Raw genomic sequence first — 26478 nt, 5'->3', positions numbered from 1 at the left:
TTTAGAATGTTTTCCAGCTTTTGGCAAAATGTTCTCAAAGCCATTTGCATAGCGAAAAGTAGCTTGCAAACAGGTTTAAGCAAATTCGCTTACAATCTGAGCACGTGTGGGCTTTTCCATGTAGATCTTCCACCGCTGAACAAGAGAACAGACTTCCTCACTTTACGCTGGATAGTTACGCAGGTTCTGGTTTTGGAAAGCAACCCCCAGCTCGAATTTGTCAGATGCTCCTATGACCCTAAGATTAAGAGTCTCATGCTCTACCCACTGAGCCCACAAGACCAAATTCGGAAATGGGTCAGATAATATCTAGGCCCGGGGGATAGGGCTGCTTCTGCAGTTCTTTTGTCTTAGTAGTAGTGGGTAGAAGACAGTGGATAAAGAGCATTTCTTTTTTCTCCTTCTTCTGCAACGCTTGAGCTTGGGTAGGTCACCCAGTGAGACTGATGGGCAGTGAGCTTAGAACAGGCAAAACAACTTATTCACACAATGCATGATTAACTTGCATAAATCACAGTAGCAGCTGGCAGGGTGTCAGGGCTCATCTGACCTCCCATCACCACTGTTGCTGTGGCTTGCCAGGAGAGAGACAGAGGCTGTGAGGCTGTGAGGCTGGTGCAGTGCAAGCCAACCAGTGAGGCCAATCTGGCTTTCCCACTGGTATGTTTGCACTACCCCAACCTAGCAGCTGCTGTTCCTTCCTGGTAGCCCACAGTAATTGCAGGAATGAGATGCCAGTTAAGCATGGCCCCAGTGAAGGCCACTGGTTTACACAGCTTTAAAAGGGGATTATACAAAGAAATTCATGAAGGGCAGGCCTATCATTGGCTATTAGCCAACACAGCTATATGGAACCTCCAAGTGCAGAGGGAATGTGCCAAGGAATACCAGTTGCCAAGGGCTGTTGCCTTTAATCCCTGCTGGTGGGCTTCACAGAAGCATATGGTGGGCCACTGTTGGGATACAGGATGCTTGTTGAGATGATCCAATGTAGCAGGACTCTACTTTGGTTCTTATGCTCTTTTCCCCCACAACTTTCCAGGAGTTCTTGGCTCACGGCCTCAGCAACGTGATCCCATCCTTTTTCTTCTGCATACCCAGCGCAGCAGCCATGGGCCGTACTGCTCTCCTATTCAGCACTGGAGCAAAAACACAGGTAACTCTATTTGTGTTGTCAGGGCAGAATAGAAATATTGGCCGTTGTCCTCGCATCTCCTGCACTGCAGTGTAATTAATGCTGAAAATGAGGTGTGAGATCCTTTGTAACCATTCAAGGCAATGTTGTAGGCACTGGTGCCTGCTACATTGGCAGAAGAAAAGGGAAAGGAAGCGAGCTTAACTCTCCTAAGATGCTTCAGAAAAGTAATACTAACCAATCAAATACAGGGGCAATGATCCCAGAATGAAAATATATTAAGAGCTGCCTACACTGAACTGATGCAATGGACTGTCTAGGTCAATAGGGCTATCTAGCCTTCCCTTACCTGATGGCCTCCAGATATTTTGTACTGCAGCTCCTATAATCTCTTATCATTGGCTGTGCTGGTATGGGCTGATGGGAGTTTATGGGATACCAGGCTGGGGAAGGCTGCCCTACCCTAACCAGCAGCAGGTCTGCTGGCAAAAAGTCTCTCCCAGCTCTTCTGCCTTTGACCCTCTTAGTGAAGATGCCAGCAGATGAACCTGGGATCTTCACCTTACCTTTAGCACATGTTCTTTTCTATAGGTCTACATTTCCCAATGGAAAAAAGAGTAATGTTTAAACTATCTTACAATACCTAGCAAAGATATAAATATAACCTTAAGGTTAACAGTCAGAGTGTTGGTTTCACCTTAAGAAAATCAGACTAATAACTGCTGGGCAGTAAGAGCCTGCCTCCAATTGGATTGATTGTCTCTGCCTACAGTCTTGTGGTGCTTTGAAACCCTAACCGTTTTTATTATGGAATAAGCTTTTGTGGACTTGAGTCCGTTTCATCAGATGCATGGTGTAATCTTCAGTTGCAGGTGTATGATACATAGGGGATAATGGGATTTGTAAGGAGTGACATCAGACGAAAATGAAATGCAAAAAGTAGCCATTCAGTTAGAACATGTGTGGAATAAGTGCTGTGATCCCTTCAAACAGCAGTAAAAGGTGATAAAGCAGCCTGCCCACACTACCAAACTGGAAGTTTCTGAAATGAGGTTGTCATGTTCTGTGGAGGAAGGGAAATAGTACTTGCCCTTTCCTGAGACACTGCCTGTGCTCATTTGGAAAGTATCTCTAGACCCAAGCAGCTGATGTCTTCCTTCTCTTGATGAAGGCCAAAGAAAACCAAACCAAAACCCTTACCCATTTGTACCGACCAGCGAATGCTTTGATACGTAAGGGCGTATGATCAACCACTGGAGCTATCCATACAAAATATCAACGGAGACAAAAGCAAATGACAATAGTGATTTTAGAGGCTAGACACAGACACTAAACACACACACACAAAAGTCCCTGACAAACCAAACAGTCCTTTGTTTTGGGAAACAAAACTGATCTATTACATGCCTATCTCAAACCAAGTCTAGTCATCAGACTGACATAAAATAAGCAAAGCAAAGCAACAAATACAGGCAAAAAAAGTTCCCACCCAATAAGAATCACAGGTCCAATCAGGAGAGTAATATGTACAAAATAGAGAATATTTAAAAATCATGCAGGTCGTGGTATGGCTAAGAAACAGATCCAATCACTCCCTACAAATTGGTCTCCACTCAAACAAATCCTCCAGCAATTCACCATTAGACTGGAACAACGTCTTATGAGAGATGTGTGGCTATTGCTGAAAGTAGCTTCTCTGCACCTCTTCTCCTTCTCTTCCTCCCGTTGTGCAGTAAAACAGAATGAATGACACAATGGTACCGTGTTTCAAGTTTTTCTGCACTTGTGCTGCTTTATTAGTGCAGAAACTAGAGGTGTGGTGTCACACATTCGCATTTATATGCAAGAAAAGTAAGAGATTGAGGTGGAGAGTTGGGAGCACTGCTATTTTTAGTGTCAGTCCTGCATCTTTCGTAATGTGTAATTGCAGTATCAGATCCTTGAGGACAAAATAAAGGCTTCTTAGAGATCCCTCCATGTAGAATGGGGGAAAAAACTGCATGGGCAACTTTCTTAATGAAATGCAAAAGATTCAGAAAGAGACAGCAATCCATTCTTACTTGCTTATTCTCCACTGCTGGAGGCTTGTGTTCAAATTCCCAGTGACTGGGTGACCTTCTGTCAGTTGCTCTCAGCCAAACTGGTTTCATAGGATTGTTGTGAAGAGAAGCCAGCCATGTATGCCACTCTGAGATCCTTAGAGGAAAGTTGGGATAAATAAAGCAATCAGGTTTGAGAGGAACTTGGGCAGAGACAAGTGATGGAACAGAGTGCCTAAACATTTCCCCAGCTACCACTTCCTTGCCACAGTTCCTCCCTAGGAGAAGCTGCCAGCCAACAGTTATGCGGATGACACGTAGTCCCATCCTAAATCTCATTGAAATCAGCGTGACTTGGGTGTGGATGAACTTCTTCAGATTGCAACCATTGTGTAATGAAAACAGGCACAAAAGTACATTTTCCAGAAGCTCAGTGGTTTCTGCCTGCATATTTGGGATCAAACAGTAACCCCCCCCCCTTTTGTATATTGTGTATATTGGTATTTGATACATGTATTTGTTCTTTAGGTGGGCTAAGGGTAACCACAACAGGTCAAATCTTAAATTATACTCAGATGCTTCCAATCTGCAGACCATGTGAGAGCCAAAATCCCCTTTCCTGGCTCCTAGAATTTTTATGTGTCTGCAGTGTTTTGTTATGCTCAGCAACTTCGGCAAACCAAGCACTTTCATTTCATTTGAGACATGCTTTAGAATTTGAATAATGTGATTATTTATGCTTCTCCTTTCCAATTGTTTTTAGGTGGCTTGCCTAATATCTTGCATATTGGTGCTTGTGGTCATCTATGCAGTAGGACCAATGCTATACTGGCTGCCCATGGTACAGTTCTTTTTTTAATTACTATTATTTGCGATCATATGATTTTCATAGATGAAACTATTCTTTCTGAAAATGACTGCACCGCCTTTCATTATGATTCCATGATTATTAATGCTCTCATAGAAGGGAGAGAACACACCAGTTTCATGTGCCAAGAACAAATAGGGAGTGGGGAGTCTTTCTTTCTGTTTTGCTTGGATATGAACTGGGTTGCCTGTTTTCAATGGAACTTATTGCAGAAGTTTTGAATCTTTGCACCTAGTGTATAATTTTGCACTAGGTCATAGGACTGGAGCCAGGGCTTCTAGCACCAGCGCTAGGGGATAATTTACCCTCTTCTTCCCATGAGTAAGGGGGAAAACCCTTATCCTCCACGCAAGGGAAGAGGCCTTTCTACTGTCTGAAGAAATGAAAGTGGCATATTCACTCACAGCCTGTTCTTGTCCCTGGTTATTATTTTTTGGATTTTAAAAATGCCTGGTATTTCAAAGGCTGTTTGAATTTATCCTTCTAGTTACCACCCAAATGTATTGTGCATTGCAATTTCAGAATCCACAAAAGGCACGTGTAAGATATTTTCTCTTTGGCATTATTTATATTTGGAGGTGTTGATAACTGTAGTGAAGAGGTGTCTTCAGGCTTCCTGGGAATTTGCCAATTAACTTGCCGAAATCTATTTCCCTGCATGCTGAATTCACTTTCTGACAAAGGATTCTTTCATTGCAGTGCGTTCTAGCAAGTATCATTGTGGTGGGGCTGAAGGGGATGCTGGTGCAGTTCCGTGACTTAAAAAAGTATTGGAATGTGGATAAAATAGACTGGGTAAGTGAAATTGAATCTAAGGATTCCCCTTCTGCAGGCCTTTTAATGTATGGGATAATGTCCTAAATGCCTCCACTACCAAGTCTTCCCTTTTGTTGCTGTCCCTCAGCCAACTGTGTAGGAATTTACTGAGAGGAAGGTCCATTCTTTTACATATGAATTAAAGTTTTGCCACTGTTTCTTTCCCTTACCCTTTTCTTCCTGCTAACAAATCACCTTTCTCCTCTGTCATGTGCTCTCAGGAATCCACCTTCTCATTTGATGTTCTAGGAACAGGAAAGGTCCTAGAACAAATAATTAAGTTGGGTGATGGTTAAACGTGTTATTTGACAAGCTGATGATGTGTTGATTAGTTGCCTTACTTGTCTTTATAAAAATATTTTGCCAAAGTACTCTTTGTATATTCTGTAATGTCTTTACTGAACTTTGTTCCTGTCTATGATTTTCCTTTAAAAGCTGGAAGATAAAAAGAAAACCTGCTTCACTCTGTGTCAGGGTGGCATATTGACGTCCTTATTAACAAGAGTTCTGACAGAGAGCCATAACAAACCTCTGAAAGGGTAACTGACAGGTGGGGATATGGTTGTCTTGGCCAGCCTTCCCCAGGCATTAGTGCCTTGTATTATGATTGAAGTGAAGATGTCCCATTGCCAAAGGAGGAGCCTTCTTGAAATAAATATTGGTTTTATACTTACAATTGCATTCTAGGTTGGATGTTTAAAACTCCATAGGACTCTCAGTGGAACATCAATAGAACAAGAATGAATTCAGGAAATAGAAACAGTTACATATGATTCTTTGTCACATGCCAAATCTTATTATGTAGAAGCAAATACGTCAGTTCTAAGGAGCTTGCGGTTTAGCCCTTCTGTGTTGAGAAACCTCTACTTGCCTGTCATAGTTGCTATGGTGTCTGGAGAGCCTTATTACAGCCACTGCTATTGCCACCTCTACTTGCTTACTTTTCTTCTATAGCAACATAGAGACACTGCTATAGCAGGTCTTGTTTTGCCCATTGGGACGGCCTCCCCCTGGGAAAACCCATTCTTTGCTGCTGAATCGGAGCAAACCTCAGTTGGGTTTCCCATGGATTGACGTTCACTCCGATTCTGGAGTAAAGAGTGGGTTTTCCAAGGGAAAGTGGCAGGGCAGATGGAAAACCGCTCAGACCCATGCCTAGAGAGCACGGGACAAGCAGAAAACTGCTCAGATCCTTGCTTTCTCAGCAGGGGACAAGAGGAAGTGTAGACCCTAAGAAGGCAGGCAGGTGGGTAGCTCTTTGGCTGGCTGTAGCAGCTATCAAGCCCGTAGTTGCTGCAGCCAGATGGGCACTTCGACGCAAGTGAGATCATTGGCCTCTTAGAATTAGGGGTTTTGTTTGAGAACAGTGCTCTCCCAGAAATGTTTTGGAATTCAACACTCATTGTTGAGAGAAGATCTTCTTTGTCTGGGTGGTAAAATTCTCCTTGGATCCAAAGTATTCCCTTCACCTCCTAACTTTGTTTCCTGCTCTTCAAGATTTGTATAAAGCATTATCCTGCCCTTTTCTTTCTTTCCCCCTTGCCTTCTCCTTGGAATTCAGAGTCATCGTTTTCAAAAGCAAGTGCTGAGCTAGCAGTTTTCCCAGGCCGTGTGCTTCAATGCTATTACAAAGAAACCATTTCATTCCAGACGAGATTGTAATTTCAGTTTGGCTAATTTGTTCTAAGGGATGTGAATTGTGGTATGATTTATGTAGCAACACAACCACTATGGAAGGAACTTGAAATAATCAAATTGCTTCAGCCAGGTACCAATTAGTCATCAGGGGATAATTTTCCATCATTTTGGCTTTCTTTACAACCAACATGACAGAGATGAAAAAGACCTTTTCATCAGTCTTCTTACAAATCAACTCCCCAGTCCTGAATCCCCCCCCCACTTCTGTTTTCTTCCCTGTACATACATATGCATTTTGCTGGTTTGGGTTTAATATTTTACTCGTTGTTCTCTTCTCAATTTGCACTATAAATCTTACTTTTTTGGAGGAGCAAAACTTCAGCATTGGACCGTGCTTAAAAATAATAAGCAAGAGAACGACAGTAAAATTAAGAAGCAACCAGATCTTTTTACACAAATGCAAAGATGAACAGATTTTAATTTCAAATTTTGTAAAGGGAACCTTTTGCAATCATTCTCCCCCTTGCCCCCTCCACACTTCACTATTCTGGTTCAAACCAGTAGAAGTCAATGAGATATCAGAATGTTATGAGATTTCAGTGCTAGCTTTCACTGAAGCTGAATATAAAATTACCAAATTTTGGATTAGGTTTTTAAGTTTGTATATGTGTATAGACTTGAGCGTGATTGCTCTGCTACCGATTGTAGATATTTGCAGAAATCCTTTGTGAGGTGGTAGTTACAGCATGGGATAGAGTTTCAACCATGAAACTTTCTGGGTGATCTCAGATCAGTCACTATCTCTTGGCACAACCTACATCAAAGGCTTTTTTTGTAAGAATAAAATGGGGAACCTCTGTGATCCTTGTAGGCATGTTAAGAAAGAAACGTGATCAATAAAATATAACACTTCTCTTTAAAAGTGTGTGTGATGCAGATGTCCAAGCTTGGAGTCCTACCATCTAGTGTCACCATCTTGATAAGTGTTTTATATCTTTTAAAAGTCACTCCCACTGATGATGATCTCCATACACTGCACCAGTGCACTTAAATACACAGATCTCTCACAATGCTATAACAGCCTCTGTAAACAGCAACATGTAAAATAGCTCACTAGGCTCGTTGTCAGGGCTTGAGATCTTTTAGGCTATATTGCGTACCAAATCCAACCATTTATTAGTCATGGCTTCTTGGGCTATCAAAGTGTACTCACAGGTGTGCATTGATTGACTTATGTTGTATCATACAAGAAGCATGACTTTTGTTATACAGGAAGCACAATACCACTGCATGTGGTAGGATAAATCTGTAACTGTCCATGGTACTGATTTTCTTTTCTTTGTTTCTCTCCCCTCCTTGTCCTGCCACTGCTGTGGTCATATTGGTTCTGAATGTTTCTTTACCTTTGACCAGGCCTTTGACCAGGCCTTTGACTAGGCCTTTGACCAGGGCCTAGGAAAAGCCTATGCTGACTCCCAGTAGTGTCACCAGGGCTGCTACAATAAATGTGTACTTATTTATCCCAAAAAAGAAAATATTATACGGTGATCCCTCTGGGGAAGGGATATTTTGGACAAAAATCAGCTTGCAGGGAAAGGGTTAATAACTTTTCTTCCCCTACACATTTTTGCTAAGTTTGTATAACTAATTCCTTTTTGTCTTCTGTTCTTTTCCTTACAGAGTATATGGGTTAGCACGTACATATTTACAATTTGTTTTGCTGCTAATGTGGGATTGCTGTACGGCGTAGTCTGCACAATACTTATAGTGGTTTTCCGTTTCCCAAGGTGAGACATTCCTACAGTGTTCTCAGAGGCAAACAATTTTGTATCCACAACAGTGAAATATATCATCCTGTTGCATTTAGGGCAAAAATACACTACAAACTTACATAGGTCATATGCCAGTTCAGCTGTCATTCCTACCTCCAAGGAATCATGGGAACTGTAGTCTGTTGAAGGTTCGCATTCCTAGCCCATGTCACAGAATGCTCATAGTATAGGCTATGACTATGCAACCAATTTCAGGATTAAAATAAGCATGATGTAAGGGGAAAACAGGATTCCCAATCCTATGCTTCCATTGTAAAATGAATATGGGGTCTGAGGATGTTGTTAGCAGGAGCCAGTTGGTAGTTGGGGATGGGTTAATTCCTGTCTTCTGCTCATTGATGCTGCCTTGCAAATGCGTCTGGAAAAACTGTCCAATGTCTTTTTTGTTTGTCTACATATAGGTGAACGAATCCTGTTAATTTAACTATTGAGCCCAGTGGCGTAGCGAGGGTTGCCAGCACCCGGGGCGGGGCAAATGTTGCACCCTCCACCCCCAGTGAACTGGGCAGCTGGGGTGGGGGCTCACACTGGGGGAGGGCATGTGTGGAGTGCATGTGGAGGGTGAATGGAACCCGCCTCCAACAGGCTGCTCACCTGCTGCCTCCATCCACCTGACCACTAGACCAACCTGCTTGCTGCCGCGCCTCAGCTGCCAGGGCTCAAAAATGTGCACCTGGGGCCATGCCCCCCCCCCCCGGGCCCCCTCACACTATGCCTCTGATTGAGCCTGACTTTTTTAAAAGTAGGAGAGCAAGTAGCTATAGAACCCTTTCTATTTTAGCACCCATTAACAAACACAGGTTGTCCAATGTATGAAGTAAGTAATTTGCAGAATCTGGAACATGTGAATAGCCAGATACCACCTGGAAAATGTTCGCTTTTCAAAAGCTTGTTTTGGCATCTACAGTCACAGTGTGCAGTCTTATATATGCTGCTTTCACATATCTGTTATAGAGCAACGACTCTGAGCCTGAAACACATGAAAGAAGTGGAATGCAGATTCAAAACAGAAGCAGATTCTGTAAGCCTAGTCTTCTTATTCTCTCTTTATTCAAAGGGAGTTATATTTCAGCATGGGGGAATCCCTGTCCTCCTCCTCTTCCTCTGTGCTTTGTCCTTGCTGGACATGTGTCCATTTCAACTTCCTTCCTCAGAGTGTATGTGGAGACTGCTTGTACCTATAGCAGCCGGGGAGGGATCTTATTCTTGTTGCACACAACCTAACGAGAACCTGGCATCATCTTGGCATTCAGGAGTCTAGGGCGCAGAATGCTTTAAGCGGCATTAAAAAAAATGTTGGGAGACATTTCAGACTTCTCAGTTTTCATACATTTATTTCCTGTCCACTGTGGGGCCTACTAGAAGGCTCAGCCTGAGGGATGACAGCTGGTGCCACCAGATTTTGCAGAGGAGCCTGGAAACCAAGTCTTTTGAGGAGTGGTTGAAAGAGCTGAGTATGTTTCACCTGAAGGAAAGGTTAAGGGGAGGCATGGCTGTCTTCAGATATCTGAAGGACTGCCATGAAGAAGATATTGCTCCAGCGGGCAGAACGAGAACCAAAAGGCGAAAAATTGCAGGAAAGCCGAGTTCACTTAAACATGAGGAGAAACTTCTGCACACTGCCTGTGGGGTGGTATGTAGTAGACTTTCTCTTGGTCGAGGTATTTTATTAGAGGCTGGGTGGCTGCATTGTAGATCTTGCATTGCACTGAGCAGGAAGTTCAACTCCATTAGTCTGTTGTAAAGAACGCTATGTCTGCTGGTTAACAAGCATTACTATATTAGCTAATCGGTTTTTAATTTTAATTCAAAGGAGTCCTTACAAGCAGTAAAAATTGTCTCGGTGAATAACCCACTTGTCTTTCTGAACGCTAAGAAGTTTCACATGGACATACTAAAAATAATCCAGAAGGAAAGCACGTGTGCACAGCAGCTACCTGAAGATATGAACAAGGTAAGGCATGCTTCATCATGGAGAGAGGGTTGCTTGTGTTTCTTTCTGTACTTTCGGTTCACGTTTTCATTCCACCCGCTCGTATTGCAGAGAGGAAATTCAAACTGTACTGCAGATTCAAAGCATGGTGATTGCACTTTGTGTTGTTGCCAAGAGGAAATGACTCGGGGGTAGAGAACACACGTTAGAACAGAGATAGCTGCTTTATCCCCAGTAAGACTGTTGGCACATCTAACTCAGCAGTCTACACTGACTGTCAGTGGCTCTTCATAGGCTTTATACAAGGATTGGGTCCTGGGTCATTCTCCAGGCATTCTCTATTGCTGAGCTGTCAGGTTTGGTCTCTGGCAAATCTAGTCAAAAGAATTAAAATAAGTAGAATAAAACCTTTTGTTGCTTGAGACATAAATTTCTTAACTGGAAAACAGGATCTGGATCTTGCTTGGTGCTTTTTTTCTAAAAAAATTGGTTCCAGAACTCACCACAAAGTTGTTACAGTAAGTCACTGGGCAACTAAGGGCAGTCCTGAACAGATGCCACTTTTGACAACAGCTGCATTCACCACCCACGGAGGTCTAAAAACTACGGCAAGCTGTCTCCCTAACTGGTGTGGGAGTCTCCTCTGTTTCTGGTACAGGTCAAATAAATGTGCCCCCGCCTCCCTCGTCCTCTTAGTTTCAGGTAGATGGCTAGGGCAGGTCAGAAGGGCCCTCACACAAACATGTATGTGTGCAACGGTGGAGGCTGGTTTGAAAGCTTAAAGCCTGCTGTAGCTACACAGGAGACGGGTTGAGGAAAAGGAAGGAGGACTTGGCCCCGCCATCTAGCAGCTAGTAGCCAAGTAGAGTCATAGATCTAAATAAAAGTGTAGACTCTCACACGCTGGCCAGCTTCCGTTTTGACTTGAAATGTTCGTTTTGCGGCGGGAGCACCAGCCCACAATGACACCCACCTGAGAGGGGCCAGAACTACACTTTGGTGTGCTCTGACTGGAAAAAAAAGCACTTACCTTGCTACTGTCCATCAAAGTTGACAATACAGTATTGGCTGGATGGAGGAACCTTACAGCAAATATGCAGCAGCAAATTTCAGGATTATTAATAGTGGCCACTTTGTCTTGATCTTCAGAGCATCCCTTTAGTGGCATGGCTGCTTACCATGAATGCTGACTGTGCATGGATGATCAAAGAAAAACAACAACAAACAAGCCCATGGTCATGTAAAGCATACTCAATAAAAACACGAGACGTAACCGGCAGTGTTCTTAGGATTAAATTATTTTTTACATATTCAGTGAACGCTGCTGCGTGCATTTCTAAACATACTTTTTGTTTTGACAAACTAAGTAACGAAGGCAGGAGGTGTGTCAGTCACCTAGATGCAAGTGTATGGTTGCTGGCTGACTGGTAGCCCCCACCAATGTCAGCATTCTGCACCTGGGGTTCCTAGCTAATATGGTGCTGAATGAGACAGCCTCTGCCTCTCTCGCAAGCTCCTGAATGTTTCTGGTAATGATTGATTTCCCTCCTTGGATTGCTCTGATGAGTCTTGCAAGCCAATACTGGATATTACAGAACCACCAGACATCTCCAGGACTCCCACTTCTCTCAAGCAAACTGACCGTGCAAAGCTACACTGGGACCTCCCATAGTTGAAGGAATAGAAAGCACAACATTATTTATTCCCCCTTCCCGCTTAGTAAGGTTGTGTGATATGGCAACACAGAAGCCAATTTCCAGCGCTACAGTGGTGGAGTCCTTCTGTTGATTTTGGTTAGATATGATTGAGAAAGCAAAAGCTTAATTTTTCAGAACAGTGGTCCATCCATCACTCTTAACAAAGACTTTGTTTATATGAATACTGCGTGCCTGGCCATTTCCCCTGCTCCTCCACCAAATCAGCATTCGAAGCTATGGAGTCGATCCAGATTAGAAACCTAGGAGCATGACTCAAAGCATGCCTAAGAAAACAGTGACCTAGTCGGAGGCAGCAATCCAAAAGCCAGTGCTTGGATCCAGGGTAGACCGTGTGCCAACTAGTTAAGCCAGGTAGCTCTGCTGCTCGACACGCACACATAGACACACTGCTTGCTACTGAAGCCAAACACAAATAGAAAATGAGTTGTGCGCAGTAAATGAAGGATTCTACAAGTGTGATGTGGGCTTTTGTGTGTGTGTGGGGGGGGTGTCAATTCAGTGAGCATAGAAAAGGATTAGCCAAATTCATGGAAGAGAGATCTATCGATGGATATTAGCAATTGTGGATAAATAGAGCTTCCATGTTCAGAAGCTGTATTCAGAGAAAAAGATATTGCCTTTATGCCTGGGTTCTGGGCTTTCTGACAGCATCTAACTGGCCATTATGGGAAATAGGATTCAGGACCAGGATCTTAAGTCTATCCCAGCAGCATTCTTAATGTTCTTAAGTTACAGAGGCAAATATATGCATAAATGAAGCTGACCAAAGTTATTTTATGGCTCATATAACATGGCTTTAGTATATATGCTGCTGCTGCCGCCGCCGCTGCACTTTCCCCCATCTTGCTATTCTGTTGAGTCATTGCTATCCAAACCATGCTATGGCAGTACAATAAACGTGTCCTCAGCTCAAACACCTTCTGAGCTCATGTACCCTCTTCTCTCCCTTTGCCTTCCCCTCATGTGCTTGAGCCTCTCCCTCTGTAGTTTGAGGCAAATTTAGGGCCCTAGGTTTATTGTAATGCTATGTATGTTTTTTTTTATATATATATAAAAAATATGGTTTAGCTATTTTCTATTGTGGGTGTTACTGTTAGCCACCTTGGGCATTTTTAATGGAGAGTTTGAGTATAAATGTACTGTAATAAACAATATTTATTTATTGTTTAATTTACATCACACCCCTTTTAAAGTGAGGGTGTTATTACTACTGAGGCTGGGTTGTAGTTGCCTCACGAAGAAGTACTGAGTTTGCAAAACTTTTAAGGCAGCAAAACAAGGGACAGTTCTTTCCTTTCTCTCATCTCTTCCTTTTTCTATTTCTTACAGTATGAACAGAACACATTGCTCAGCCCATTATCCAATGGAAATTGCCATGGTGAGTTTATCATTTAAGACATAAACACTTGACGGGCCTTTAAATTACCCCCATCATATTCCAGGACACATGTCAGTTAAAGTTTGATCAGGAATCAAACTTATCTCACTGTCCCACATACCTTCCCTTTGACATGGCAGGAGGTGAAGGGTCTGAAGATTGTGAATGTATTGGAATGAGTGTGTTGATTTAACTAGGTGTTCGAAATGTGTTGTAAAATAAACATGTGGGACAGTTACCAAACATAGGTGATCTAGATTTCCAGGTTTGCACCACTTTGGAGATCAGTGGAATACCATAAAATTATATGATTGGGTCATATCCGCCCCCCCCCCAGTTCTTTATTGCTTTAGAATCTAAAGTTCAAATGAATATACTTGCCTGTCGGCATTGCACCTTTGCACTACAAAAGCTCCAAATTGTGGTGTTGTGCCTTCGTTGAGGGCTTTGTTCTCCATCTTCCACACGCCAGTCGCAGAGAGCTGTTTGTGTGTGCTGTGACTGCAAGACCCAGTACCCAAAACCAAAGCAAGAGCTTTCCATTACATGCAGGGCTTCTCTTGAGTGCATGACCTAAAAGATGGCAACCGAGAAGGCAGCATGAATGTGCCTGATGCTTACACGTCCAGGCAAGGAGCATGATGTGATGTCACTTAGAATCACCCAGAAGGCTAGAGGCAGGCAGGCATGAGTTCTGTAGGATGTACACAAATGGCTGCCAGCGAGGAGGTGAAAGGGAAGAGCTTTCCTGATGCCTGACTGGCCAAAGGGTGGTTAACAGGGTCGAAGATGGCTTTCCTGAAGCTCAAGTATGGTGAGAGCCAGTATGGTGTAGTGGTTAAGAGTGGTAGACTCGTAATCTGGTGAACCGGGTTTGGGTCTCCGCTCCTCCACATGTGGGCTAGTCACATTTCTTTGAAGTCTCTCAGCCCCACTCACCTCACAGAGTGTTTGTTGTGGGGGAGGAAGGGAAAGGAGAATGTTAGCCGCTTTGAGACTCCTTCGGGTAGTGATAAAGCGTGATATCAAATCCAAACTACTACGACTACTACTACTACGACTACTCTTCTTCTTCTTCTTCTTCTTCTTCTTCTTCTTCTTCTTCTTCTTCTTCTTCTTCTTCTTCTTCTTCTTCTTCTTCTTTCTTCTTCTTCTTCTTCCTTCTTTCTTCTTCTTCTTCTTCTTCTTCTTCTTCTTCTTCTTCTTCTTCTTCTTCTTCTTCTTCTTGAACCAGCTCATTTAGCTCCCATCTATGCCATACATTCAAAGTATCTAGCTACTTTTAACAATCATGTCCCCCCCCCCCCCCGAATCCTGGGAAGCAAAGTTTGTTAAAGGTACAGTGGTACCTTGGGTTACAAACGCTTCAGGTTATATATGCTTCAGGTTACAAACTCCGCTAACCCAGAAATAGCTAATGGGTTAAGAACTTGGCTTCAGGATGAGAACAGAAATCGTGCTCTGGTGGCGTGGCAGCAGCAGGAGGTCCCATTAGCTAAAGTGGTGCTTTAGGCTAAGAACAATTTCAGGTTAAGAACGGACCTCCAGAACGAATTAAGTTCTTAACCCGAGGTACCACTGTACTGAGAGATCTTAGGAGACCCCCCCCCATTCTCCTTACAGAGCTCCAGTTCCCACTCTGGCAGCTCTGTGAGGGGAATCACAGAACTGTAGAGTTGGAAGGGACCTAAGGGTAATCTAGTTCAACCCTCTGCAATGCAGGAATCAGAGTCCTGGTCTTCCAACTGCCATCCCCCTTCACCTCTGGACAAGAGACTCAGAACAGCATGTTATGTTGCCCCCCCCCCCAGGGTGTGTGTGTCTTCTAACAACCCTCAGGACCCTTAGCAAACTATAGTTCCCAGGATTCTTTGGGGGAAGCCAGGACTGTTTAAATTGGTATACTGCTTTAAATGTATAGTGCAAATGGAACCTTAGCTTGGCAGAGCAGACTGTCTCTTACTAGGCCTGGAAGAACCTGTCTGTTTCAGTTTCTCATTTTTATAGTCTTATGTTCTTGTCTCCACTATTCTGCATCAGTTTTCTGTTTCTTTCTTTCTTTCTTTCTTTCTTTCTTTCTTTCTTTCTTTCTTTCTTTTAAAAAAGGCTTCACTTAAATTAATCAGTATTTTGTTTATTTTATAAAATGTGTATTCCACTTGATTGTAAAAACAAAAAAACTCTCATTTTACAGCTCAATCCTCCCAGTTTACATTTTATATGCATTTTTACCTGATAAACACAATGTTATCTTTTCTCATATATGCATGTTATATACACATTTCTGCACACATTATTTGGTTGGAGAACTGAATTTTAAAAGTTCAAGAAGTATCCGCATTTGAGCTTGCGTATTATGTGGGGAAAGTGCAAATTAAGTAGTTTTCATTAAAACGCAAACTCAACGAATTCTTCCCCATCTCTTGTTCCATGTCTTGACTTTCTCATTTAATTGCGATGCTAAGGTGGGGGGCAGGAGCTTTTTAAATACAAAAGAACCCTTTAACTCACTCCCCATTGAATTCCATGTCCAAAGATTGTGTTTCACGACAAAGTAAGATACAAACATTGTGAACTTTATATGATATAAAAAACCTATTAATACACCTAAGTTGCCCCCATGTATAAGATGCCCCCTATTTTTTGGGACTCCGATTTAAGAAAATGGGGGGATATACCATCCATGTATAAGACCAGCCCAGATTTTGAACATTATTTTAGAGTAAAAAAATCCAGTCTTATACATGGAAAAGTACCGTATATTATGGGGCAATGTGACCACCTGGAGACGCTGAAATGCCAGCAGTGTCTTTTTTTTCTATTCAGGTAAATCAGTAACTACAAGGTAAAACAAATACTGGAGAATTTTCCAAGCTTTTGATGTATTCTCCCATAATTCCTGATCTTTCATTATCTCTCTGGGGCAAAGATTTTCTTTTACTCTTTGACATTTTTGTATGGGCTGTGGAGAGGATTGCATTAAAGGCCTAGCAGCTCTCTTGAGTCTATTTTTAGTTACTGTCTGGCTGGAGTTTACTTTCTTTGATATTAATTTCTCTTTTGCTCTGTTTGGAAAACATTATGCATATACAATTAAATAATCCAATAAACCTCAAGAACTGCAAACGAAAAAAAAGCACCAAATCTTTGGCTACTCATTGAGAGGATTTAGTGCCAATGTAAATCCATACATTGTTAGCACCTAAGTCCCTTGAAGAATTTCTGAGCCCTTTATATTCTTTGTCAAAACTATTTAGTTTAAACCGCTTCATTTTGTATCTCCAGCCTTTTGTTTAGTGCTTTGTAGTTTATAACTTAGAAGGTTAGTTCTCTTTCAATATTTAACAGAAGGAAGCAAATGATACTTGTGTCCCGTAGGTCAGATCCCCGTAATGGGGTGGAAAGCAAATACTGTGGTTTGTAACTCGGGCAGTGCAAAGTTACTATCCTATCAGTGTAAGGATTTCGACTTCTGCAGCAGGACCCCCCACCATACACCCCCTAAATATTTTCTGGGGTTTTCCCCAACCATCTGGAGCAGATTGGAGGAGGGGGCAAACTTTGTGCCGCAGGAAGGAAGAGGGGAGAAGTTCTGCCTTGCAAGTGGAAATCCTTGTGCTCATGGGATGGTTATTTAGCACTGCCTGTGAATCTGCTTCTTTGGGGTTGCTATGGGACATTTTTGGAAGCGGTAACTTCAGCATATATAGTTTAGAAAACTCACTTTATTATGAGAAGCATCAAGTGTTTAAATATACTTAGTGGTTAACCACCTGCTAACTGAATTGAGCAACTACCTAGTGAAGTGGATGCTTTAGCCGAGATTCCTGCATTGCAGGGGGTTGGACTAGATGACCCTTGAATCCCTTCCAGCTCTTAAGATTCTATGATTCTAAGTTTGCCTATTGGAAAGTATCTATGAAGCTGTTTCCTTTACGTTCCATGAAGAGACAGTTGCGCTCAAACTTGCCATCAGTTCCCCTAATAGAAAATTTGGGTGGCAAGTGCCGACAGAAATTGAATCAAAATGCAGGAGGTCCTCCAGAGCAAAACTTGTGAGGGATTTTGAAGGAAGCTAAAGAACTTCACTAAAAGTGGAATTATTATTTATTTTAAGGAACTAGCAAGGCTTTTCCGTAAAGCTCTCTCTGGGAACCTGATAAAGAACGGAAACCATAAAATATACTGTCAAACCACCAGGGCTTCATTTCTGGTCTTCTCAGCTTCTCTCCAGTCATGTCTAGGAACACAGGAAGGTGTCTCATCCCAGATCAGACCAATAGTGCATCTAGCTCATTCATGTCAACATGGAGTGGCAGTAACTCTCCAGAACTTCAGGCAGGAGCCTCTTCATCTTACCTGGAGATGCTAGGGATTGAATCTGGGGTCTTCAGCATACAGAGCACGTGAGGGAGTTGGGTATGGTGAGCCTGGAGAAGAGAAGACTGAAAAGTGATATGATAACCATCTTCAACTGCCTAAAGGGTTGTCACATGGAAGATGGAGCAAGCTTGTTTTCTGGTACTACTCCAGAGGCTAGGACCCGAACCAGTGGGTTCCAATGACAAGAAAGGAGGTTCTGACTAACATTAGGAAGAACTTTCTAACAGTAAGAGCTCTTCAACAGTGGAATGGACTATCTTGGAAGTTGGTGGAGATTTTTCAGGAGAGCTCGGATAGCAATCTGTCAGGGATTCTTTAGTTGTGATTCCTGCATTGCAGGGGGGTTGAACAAGATGACCTCTGGGCTTCCCAACTCTACAATTCTACGATTCCACATAGAAATCCCCACTTATTTCAGATTGATATTGCATCTGTCTGTAGCCCACAAATAAAATAAATAAATAACAGACCTTTTAACTAACCGTATAGGTGAATCATCGTTACAGCAATGGCCCAGCGAAAGGCATTCCCTAATACTTGACTGCAGTGGCCTGACTTTCTTTGACTACACTGGCATCTCTGTGCTTACTCAGGTATTTATGATTCACCACGTTCATTTTATTGTATCCACACTATTCTATAGTGTCACTGTATTCTGCCTTGGTCAGACCCCCACCAAGAGTACTGTGCCCAATTCTAGGTAGAACTTTTAGGAAGGATATTGACAAGCTGGACTGTGTGCAGAGGAGGGAGACCAAGAAGCTTTATGAGGAAGGATTGAGGAAGTTGAGTGTGTTTAGCCTGGAGAGGATAAAACAAAGGTGATATGATAGCCATCTTAAAGGGCTGTCACATGGAAGATGGAGCAAGGTCGTTTTCTGCTGCTCCAGAGGGTAGGACCCAAACCAATGAATTCAAATTATAAGAAAGGGATTCCGACAAAACATTAGGAAGAGCTGTGTGACTCAGGAGTAGACTATCTTGGAAGGTGGTGAACTCTCCATCAGAATTTTTTGAACAGAGGTTTGAACAGAGGGGTCTTTAGCTGTGATTCCTGCATTGTAGAAGGTTGGACTGGATTGCCCTTGGGGATCCCTTCAACTATAGTTATATGATTCTATACACCTACCTGTGTGTGTACTCTGTGGATGAATCTCCCACTCATTCTACTCCCAGTTACGCGTTCCAACAAGTATACTGCTGGCATAATCTAGGATAGCAGAAGGCCTCCTAAACATTCATTCCTCCTTCAAGAACATCACAACCGTCCAATGCAGAATGCATTGATGGTTGCAGAATGGGCACGAATCTTTGTGCTGTTCCTTTTTAAAAAAATTTTTTTTTTAGACCAAATTCATATATCCACACTTGTCGCTTGATGGCTGCAGCATCAAGTGATGACTTGCATGTGGGTTATAAGCCCTCAGAGGTCAATCGCCATCTAATTCCACTCCTTTGTCGCTTCAAGCACAATACTTGCCAATGGAGTAATCGCCAAACTGTAAGTCATCTTGTGAAATTAACTGACCTACATGTACGTGGGAATCAGATCCCAGCTTGGAAACTATTTGCCTCCCGTATCTTTTCCTATAGGGTCCTATGTTCACTTTCTAGTTGTCCCTTTTTTTCTAGGAAGTTTCCTCTCAGACAAGTCCCCCCCCCCCCTTTTGACCAAATGCAGATTGCTTCTTTTTTCACCTTTTCCCAGAAACTGACCCTCCTTCCCCTATCCAAAGCCTTTGGCTGTCCTTCTCTGTTAACAATTGGATACTTTACGGAGTAGCAAAACAAGTGTTCAGAAGTCATGAGTCAAACATGAAGGTATTATCACAAGAGAGAAAAGGATCAGAGGACCAGATCAGTCACAGCATATGTGACTGGACATTGCTTTTGTGAACATTGCACTCATCAAACTTAATAGAAATCATTGACTAGGTAGGACTGGCAGGATTTGCCCTTAAGCTGGGGTGGGGAACCTTTTTGGCCCATTGGGACAGATCTTTATCTCCCCCCACCCCAGCGGGCCAACTTGGACAAATAGGTGGCATCACCCACTTGCCAATCTCCTTTGAAGTATTATCCCACTGGAACTATTCCATTTTTCTTTCACAACAGCCAGGGAGTGGGGGGAGGCGAGCTGGATTGGGAGGGGAGAGGGACTTTAGACGTTTGCTCCTTTGTTCCCAATCCAGATATCCCCCTGTGACTGCTATGCGCATGGAAAAAAGCCCCCTGTGCAAATAGACACCGGGTTAGATCTATCCAGATAGGAATCAAACGGGGCAAAATATTTAAACATCCCCTGACACCTCCAGTCCTGCTTAGTTGTGTGTGTGTGTGTGTGTGTTGGCTATTTGTGAAAGAAAAATATTACACTCAAACCACATGAATAACATCACATGCCTTTAGTCCTGGATCAAATAGATAATTTCACATTGCTTTTTAAGATTAGTTAGAAGAAAGCAGATGCCATATGCTTCTTTTGTATTAGGGCTTCACGGAGGGGCAAAGACCACAAGCTGCTTCTTTGAGATCCAGTGGCACTAAAGGGTTTTAGAAACCTTAATCTCTAGCTGCTACATGCCAGTTGGAAAATAGGCACTTGCTTTAGGAATGAATGCAAACTTGGACCACGGTACATTCACCGCTTAAAAACCGTACTGATGTTGTGACCAACATAGGTTTAATATTTGCATTACGTTTTAAGGAAAGATACGATGAAGCCACAGTGTTACTGTTAGGACCCTTTATCCACGTGACATAGCAAAGTGCATGTGAGCTTGCCATGTGCTGCATGTGTCATGGTCTAAGGGAAGAGGGCAGGAGATGTATCAAATATACAATTTGGTCTGTGCTCTCTTTGCATTGCATCATTGGTCAACATAAGCTCAGACCAGTTGCAGGGACGGCAGCAGGGACGGGCTCTTGCCTTCTTGCCATGCTTGTGGCCTTCCTGGAGGCAACTGGCCAGTCTTTGAGGGGGACATAATACTGGACTAGATGGAACTTAAGCAGAATCCTCCTGCATCACAGCAGTGTTTGTCCTTACAATGTGGCATTGAGGCTTACCATTCCATACCACAAAACCTTAATGGATTTTAGCTTTTAGGGGGATGTTTATATTATGGAACAGTTCCCTCTGCTGGACACTTGCAATTCAGCATGTATATTTTTTTGCTAAATATTACTTAGGCTGGGCACACACAATTCATTTAAAGCAACCCCCCCCCCCAAGAATCCTGGGAACTGCAGCTTGTTATGGGTACTGAGAACCATAGCTCTGTGAGGGATAAATCACAATTCCCAAATTATTTGGAGGGGAATGTGCTTTAAACATGTTTTAAATATATGGGGTGTATGCACCCTACCTGTTTCTTACTGAGTGACATCTTTCCTGAGCTGAAAGTGGGCCTTGCTAATTTGTGTTAAATTCATTTATATGAAATAATGAAAGCAACAACAACCAGGTGTCAAAATCTAAAACAGAAGGAGGAGGGAGAGCATCGTTTCATCTGAATGTGATACTTCAGCATCTTTAGTAAGGTGGTTTAAATATTTGGATTCTTTTAGATCTACACGGAATCTAAAAAAAGAAACATTGATGTTTTGCTGGCAAATTGCAAAGGCAAGTATCAGTTTTTGGTGAGCATAAATTTTACAAATTAACTTTCCCGGGTGTCGTTCCTCTCTTTTAAAGTGTGCACATTCCTGTCTTACTACAGCTTCCTTGATAAAGGCGTTGAAGCTCAGCGGAAAGCTGGAATCTGAGAATGCCATCTTCTTTGAATCGGTGTCATCAGCTGTTGGTGCCATTCAGTTGAACAAGGTGAGTCTCACTGCACGAGAACAGAAGCCGATAAGAGAGCTATCATGATTTTCTACCTCACTCAAGTTCCCTCTGCAAAGTGGCCAATCAAATGTCTGTGGGAAATTCACAAACAGGGTGAGATGGTTATCTCTGTACCTTGTTCATCTTCAGCATCCAGCAGTCAGGAGGGGTACTTTTTCTGCATTTCTGGCACTTGCTGTTCACTACCCCAGTGGATATTATTCCTCTTTGCATCTTTTTTTTTTAAAAAGCCAGTCACAGTAACCAGCAGCAATGACGTTCATAGGTGAATTATGGGCTATGTCATAAAGTATTTCCTTTTGTTTTTCTTACCTGCTAATTTCACTGGCTGACCTGAGATCTTATGCCTTGAAAGAGGTGAGTCATGCTTTTCCTATTTACTCTGTCCATGGCACTCTTAGTTTGATATAGGGTTATAAAGTGGTGCCCTCTATATGGTTCTGGACTACAATTCCCACGATCTCTGACAATACTGATTGTGGCTGATGGGAGATATAGTTCACAAGCACCTGGAGGGTGCCACGTTGACTACTCCTACCCTATAGCATGCCCCCTCAGCCATAAAGATATATGAGAAGGGACTTAGCTCAATGGTAGAGCATCTGCTTTGAATGCAGAAAGTCCCACTTTCAATTCCTGGCATCTCCAGGTGGGTCTTGAAATGTCCCGTGCCTGAAATCCTAGAAAGCTGCTGTCACTCAGGGTGGACAATACTGAGCTACATGGGCCAGTGGTTTGATTTAGTATAAGGCAGCTTCCTATGTTCCTTTCTTCTTTTTCTAAGCTAAATAGCCCCTTGACCTCCCCGTTTAACATATAGTAGCCATTTCATTTTAAAAATCAGCGCATGCACATGTGTGTGTGCAACAACAGGAACAGCAGGTAGTTGGAAGCAACAATATACAGCGGCAGTGAGGGCCGTCTACTGCGGTGTGATTGTCCATTCCTGCTTGCATTCATTCATGGCTGCCTACACCTGCCTAAGTCCAGCCTCACCCTTGCAGCCTCTGTTAAGGCGATATTATACGACACAGCTCAGGGGCATTTGGATTGGAACCAACGTTATTATATAAACTCTGTTTCCACATTTCTGGTTTCAACGGGCGCAGACTCGCTTATAGCGTAAACTCATGCAAGACTCTACACTGTAACTGTTATTAAACCAAATGTTCAGGCAGCGCATGGAGTTTTGGCTTTCCATTGTTTTATGCATGACTACAGCATTGGCCGGGGTCCAAGACAGAGTCCCCTCCAAGACAGATTAAAGTTAAAACTAGTCAATAAGCTGTTGTTTTCTGTTTCTTCGCCCTCCCCTCCCCTATTACCGTGAATAGGCACATTCTACTAATTCAATTAGAAAAGTCTTCTTCCTCCTTTTCTTCCAACATTGCTTTAGGCTGATTGACTAAAAACTAAGGAAAACTGGCGGTGTTTGCCGAGCAAAATGCTGAACAGGGGAAATGCAGTATTTTAGCTATTTGAAACTTATGCACTCTTTGATTTAGTTTTTACATATTTATGGGACAAGCAAGTTGTGTTGGGGGGGGGATTTCCCCCCCCCCCACAGCTGTTGTAGTTAAAGTGTGCAAGTAGGTTCCACACACACAGAGTTCCTCCTTCACCTTGGCTTCAGTAAACAAACAACTCGCAGCTTTGCCCAGAGTGTGTTGGCCAGGTTTGAAGGTGCCTTGGGCAAGATGCTCCCCTCAGTCCCACCCTGATGGGCTCCCCCCATTCACAAACTTGCCAGGTTGCACCAAAGAGCAGGAAATATTGGATGGTATCACACAGCCCTGGGCTGAGAACAAATGCTGGGGGAAATGGCTGTAGCTATCGCCACTATCTTAATTTCTAGATGGCCTTTGGACTTCTTTTCAGAGTGCTGTAAAAAAGAAAAGAAAAAGCATTTTAAGCAAAAACAAATTAAGTATAAGGAAGCCAATGTCAGCAGTGGTGGACTCTCCAAGCCCATTGGCTCCTCCATGCAAGTGCTGACACTCGGCTTGGTTTCAGACCACCTGTTTGCAGTGGCTTCCTCTCACTTGGTGGCCCTAGAGATCATGACTCATTGGGTAAAAAACGAATTTTCTGAAGCTTCCCTTAGTATCAAAGGAAATATCAAATAGTGGTGCAGCAGGTTCTTTCTATCCTAGTGCTGGAACTAGCCAACATGCCCTCAGTCCTTGGGTTCGGCACTCCATCCAGATTAGCCCCTGCAATCCAAACTGCTGCATTATTGTCAGGGATTCCAGATCTCAAGCTAAGGTTTGAGACCTAGCCTAGTGAGCAGACACAGTGCCAGTACACAGAATCCTTGGGCAAATATAAACTCTGGCAAATGACAGCGTTAATGCTGGGGTGGCCAGCATAGTACCCACCAGAAGTTGTTGGACTACAACTCCCATAATTCCTCACAACTGGCTGTGCTGGCAGGGGGTTGGTGGGAAGTGCAAGTCTGACACCATCTGGACGTTTAATGTGTGCTAGTGTGTTTAACGTGGATTCTGTGAGACAAACGAGTCCTTCTCCACGAAGCTAAGAAGTCATTACCTCTCAACATAACACTCCCATGAAACGCCAGGTTTGCATTACTAGCAGTGGCGGCCTTGTGAATTTTGGTGCCTGTGTTATACTACGATAACCTTCTTAGAACAGCAGGATATGTGCTTCTCCCATGTGCCAAAGTGGATGCTTTATCTATATAGCTGATTCTTACATGTGTTAAATGCCACATATGTATTAACTTAAAATAGTTTTCTCTGATGTGGGTTGATGTTGATTTTAGAGAGTTAATTGTCCACAGATTGTTCCAATATGCTGCTTCAATTGCTATGGCTAGGTCCATTTCCCAATTTTGTTTAATAACCAAGTTAATAGTCCAATGGCTAGATCAGTGAGTATTTTATATAAAATTGATAGCATTTTTTTGGATGTTCAGAATCATTCGTTCAAATGGTGTCATTGTTCTAATTTGCTTGAGATTTAACTGTTGAGTTTGAGACACAATGCATCAACTGATAGCCAATTCAGCCAGCATCCCTCCATTCTTTCCATGATCTGTCCTGCTGTGAGAGAAGTGTCATTTTCATAAAAGTGAATCAAGCAGTACAAGCCTTTTCCTTTCCTTTCATACCAATCAGTTTTCTATCAGGTTTGTAAAAGGATGGGAATTGTGATGCAATGTGAAGGGAATCGATAGTGATAAGGGGGTGTTAATTTCTACATCTAGGATTGCCAGATCTTTAATTCCGCTTTTGCAAATGGGTTTGTTATCATTTCTAAGATAGTTCAGATATGAATCAAGAATGGGACTACTGCAATGCGCTCTACATGGGGGTACCTTTGAAGGTGACGCAGAAACTACAACTAATCCAGCTAGACTGGTGACTGGGAGCAGCTGCAGAGACCATTGGCTCCCAGTACATTTCCGAGCACAATTCAAAGTGTTGGTGCTGACCTTTAAAGCCTTAAACGGCCTTGGTCCACTATATCTGAAGGAGCGTCTCCAACCCCATCGTTCTACCCGGACACTGAGGTCCAGCACCGAGGGCCTTCCCTCACTACGAGAAGCCAAGTTATAGGGAACCAGGCAGAGGGCCTTCTCTGTAGTGGTGCCCTCCCTGTGGAACACCCTCCCACCAGATGTCAAAGAGAACAACAGCTACCAGACTTTTAGAAGACATCTGAAGGCAGCCCTGTTTAGGGAAGCTTTTAATGTTTGATGTATTACAGTATTTTATTATTTTTTGGAAGCCGCCCAGAGTGGCTGGGGAAGCCCAGCCAGATGGGCGGGGTATAAATAATAAATTATTATTATTATTATTATTATTATTATTATTATTATTATTATTATTATTATTAAATGCCTGGTATTCTGTATTGCACAGGTCTCTCAAATTCCAGTTCTGTCCAGATCTTCTCTTTAACATTATGTATCATACTAATGACATTTTGTATAGGGACCACATCATGATATCTTTGCAAATGTGGTAGACTCATGTACCGCTTCTGGAAATGCTGATACAATACAGTTATTCACACCCTGGGTCTATTTTCCCCACCCTGGGTCTATTTTCATTGTTAAATGCCTGGATTGTTAATGACTTACATGCTAATGCATTCTAGAAAACTTTAGCTGTAGGGTGAAATCTCCTTCTTCTTTCAATTTTAGAATTTCTGCAAGCTTAATGAACACACTGAGGTCTGAAGCTGACCTGATATAGATATATTGAACCGCTTACCTACAGAAAGAACTTTGCTGGTGTTTCGTCAGATCTTCAAACATGGGATTTTGATGGTGATAATTGTATGCCAAGTCTATTTAACAAATCCAACATCAACAGTGTTTACTGTCAAAACGTTCCTGGAGGTATCTCTTTGAGTTACCAGCAATGACAGTTTTTTTAAAAAAATAAAAAATAAAATTGTTATTTGATTGCTACATATTTTTGTATGCATTTAGATAAATAATAATAATTAGAAAGCAATTTAGGACATTTCATTAGTTTATATTGTTTTTAACTCTGTCCTATTGTAACTTAGTTGTATCATTTTGTGCACAAGAGAATACAACCTTACTGAATTTTGTACTGCAGTCGCTGGTATCTAATCCCAAGGATCTACACACAAACTGTGATGTCCAGATTATTTCTTCTTAAATACGCAGGTCACCCATTAGAGCAATCCCACCATGCCCCTTTCATATTCTATCAAAACCACCAAGGTCACTGGCTATTTTGAGTGTTACTTATGTTCTACACTGCCATATGTATCTTCTCATGAATTTTAAAAACATATTTCCGGTTATGAACATAGCCCCTGCTTTCCCTTCCGGCGTGAAAAGGTTTAGCATTTGTTGTAAAATTCTCAGGTTTGACCTATGCTGACA

The 26478-nt window shown here is 42.5% G+C and overlaps 1 protein-coding gene across 6 annotated transcripts in view; it reads left to right on the top strand.

Moving 5' to 3' along the window:
* The window catches only part of SLC26A7 (solute carrier family 26 member 7), a 74083-nt gene extending 47907 nt beyond the window's left edge, over positions 1-26176 (top strand). For all 6 annotated transcript variants that reach the window (XM_077932858.1, XM_077932860.1, XM_077932859.1 and 3 more), the window contains 11 exons: positions 1043-1156; positions 3938-4015; positions 4742-4837; positions 8177-8283; positions 9283-9349; positions 10142-10282; positions 13309-13357; positions 18230-18333; positions 21311-21365; positions 21463-21566; positions 25762-26176. In XM_077932858.1, the coding sequence (XP_077788984.1) occupies positions 1043-1156; positions 3938-4015; positions 4742-4837; positions 8177-8283; positions 9283-9349; positions 10142-10282; positions 13309-13357; positions 18230-18333; positions 21311-21365; positions 21463-21566; positions 25762-25797 (951 nt within the window). In that variant the 3' untranslated portion in view covers positions 25798-26176. The remainder of the gene's footprint in view (positions 1-1042; positions 1157-3937; positions 4016-4741; positions 4838-8176; positions 8284-9282; positions 9350-10141; positions 10283-13308; positions 13358-18229; positions 18334-21310; positions 21366-21462; positions 21567-25761) is intronic.
* Positions 26177-26478: the final 302 nt, after the last annotated feature.

Source organism: Podarcis muralis, chromosome 8, assembly GCF_964188315.1.
Source record: "Podarcis muralis chromosome 8, rPodMur119.hap1.1, whole genome shotgun sequence".
In the NCBI taxonomy this organism is placed as follows: Eukaryota; Metazoa; Chordata; class Lepidosauria; order Squamata; family Lacertidae; genus Podarcis; species Podarcis muralis.
The sequence above is the reverse complement of the archived record's forward strand: the minus strand, read 5'-3'. Positions and strand labels throughout refer to the sequence as shown.